General features: G+C 36.4%; 1 protein-coding gene across 1 annotated transcript; it reads left to right on the top strand.

The window, feature by feature from the left end:
- The first annotated feature begins 358 nt into the window (after positions 1–358).
- Positions 359–916, top strand: LOC117107831 (complement C1q and tumor necrosis factor-related protein 9A-like). Its single transcript, XM_033249620.1, has one exon. The coding sequence runs from the start codon at positions 359–361 to the stop codon at positions 914–916; it is 558 nt and encodes a 185-aa protein (XP_033105511.1).
- Positions 917–1,227: the final 311 nt, after the last annotated feature.

The raw sequence follows: 1,227 nt of genomic DNA, 5'->3' as shown, positions 1-1,227 counted from the left end.
TAAGCGTAAACGCATTTCTGGTTTTAAAAAAAAAGTTTTCCTTCTGACCTACCCAATTTTTAAAATTTTCCCAAAACGTGGTAAACACAAAAATTTATTTTTGTTGGCCTAAATAAACTCACGACTGTTCAGCTTCTTGAAGACAAATGAGCATATATTTTTTATAAATAATATTTTAACTTGATCATTTCAGATCAAAATGTATCTTGCAATTGCTATACAACTCAGCATTATCTGCATTATACAACCAGCTACTCAAGGTGATACCCAAGCCTGTGGTGGCTGTGGTGCTGCTCCTGCAGGTATTCCTGGAATTCCAGGCAGCCATGGTTCCCCTGGTGCTCCTGGTCCAGTAGGCATGAAAGGAGATATTGGAGGAAAAGGACAGAAAGGAAACCAAGGATTAGATGGAAGAGATGGACTTCCAGGTAAAATAGGACCAATCGGTTTACCAGGTGCTACTGGTGAGAAAGGAGGAAAAGGAGAGAAAGGTGAACAAGCTACCACAATCAGCCAGCCTAAATCTGCCTTCTCAGTTGGATATAATGTAAACCCAGGCCGCCTACCAGTTAGTCCTATGAAATACCCATTAATAATTACCAACTTTGGGAATAACTACAATAAAGAAACAGGAAAGTTTGTTTGTCAACATCCAGGCATCTATGTCTTCCAGTTAACATCAGGCTCATCTAACGGTAATAATATTTTGACAATTATCATGAAGAATGGGCAACACATTGTCTCAGCATATGAGAGTGGTTCAGGCTACAAATCAGCCAGCAACATGGTAGTTCTTGATTTAGTAGCAAATGATGAAGTGTGGACTCAGCCTGTCAGTACCAGCTATAACTATTACTCCAGTAATGTCAACATCTTCTGTTCTTTTTCAGGCTTTCTGCTTTATGCATCTGCATAAGGAAATTTCGAAAAGCTAATAATTACAAATTCCAAATTTGCAAAAGAATTTTTCATGAGAAAAAGTACACAAATATGGCAATTTTTAGATTTAATTTTTTTTTCTATCATTAATAAATAATGTAGTATTAGTAAAAAGTAGGAATGCTATATTAAGTTTATACCAGCAGCACGGAATATTCAACAAAAGTGATTTAGCATTAAGAATGTCAGCAGCATTACAGTAAGACATATTAACAACAACATGCCTATACTGGCCTGATACTACTGTGATAGAATATATGGCAATACAATAGGAGGTAGTGATATCTG

The sequence above is a fragment of the Anneissia japonica genome, unplaced genomic scaffold, assembly GCF_011630105.1.
Source record: "Anneissia japonica isolate Jap-2015-1 unplaced genomic scaffold, ASM1163010v1 scaffold288060_len1141017_cov207, whole genome shotgun sequence".
Lineage (NCBI taxonomy): Eukaryota > Metazoa > Echinodermata > Crinoidea > Comatulida > Comatulidae > Anneissia > Anneissia japonica.
The sequence above is the reverse complement of the archived record's forward strand: the minus strand, read 5'-3'. Positions and strand labels throughout refer to the sequence as shown.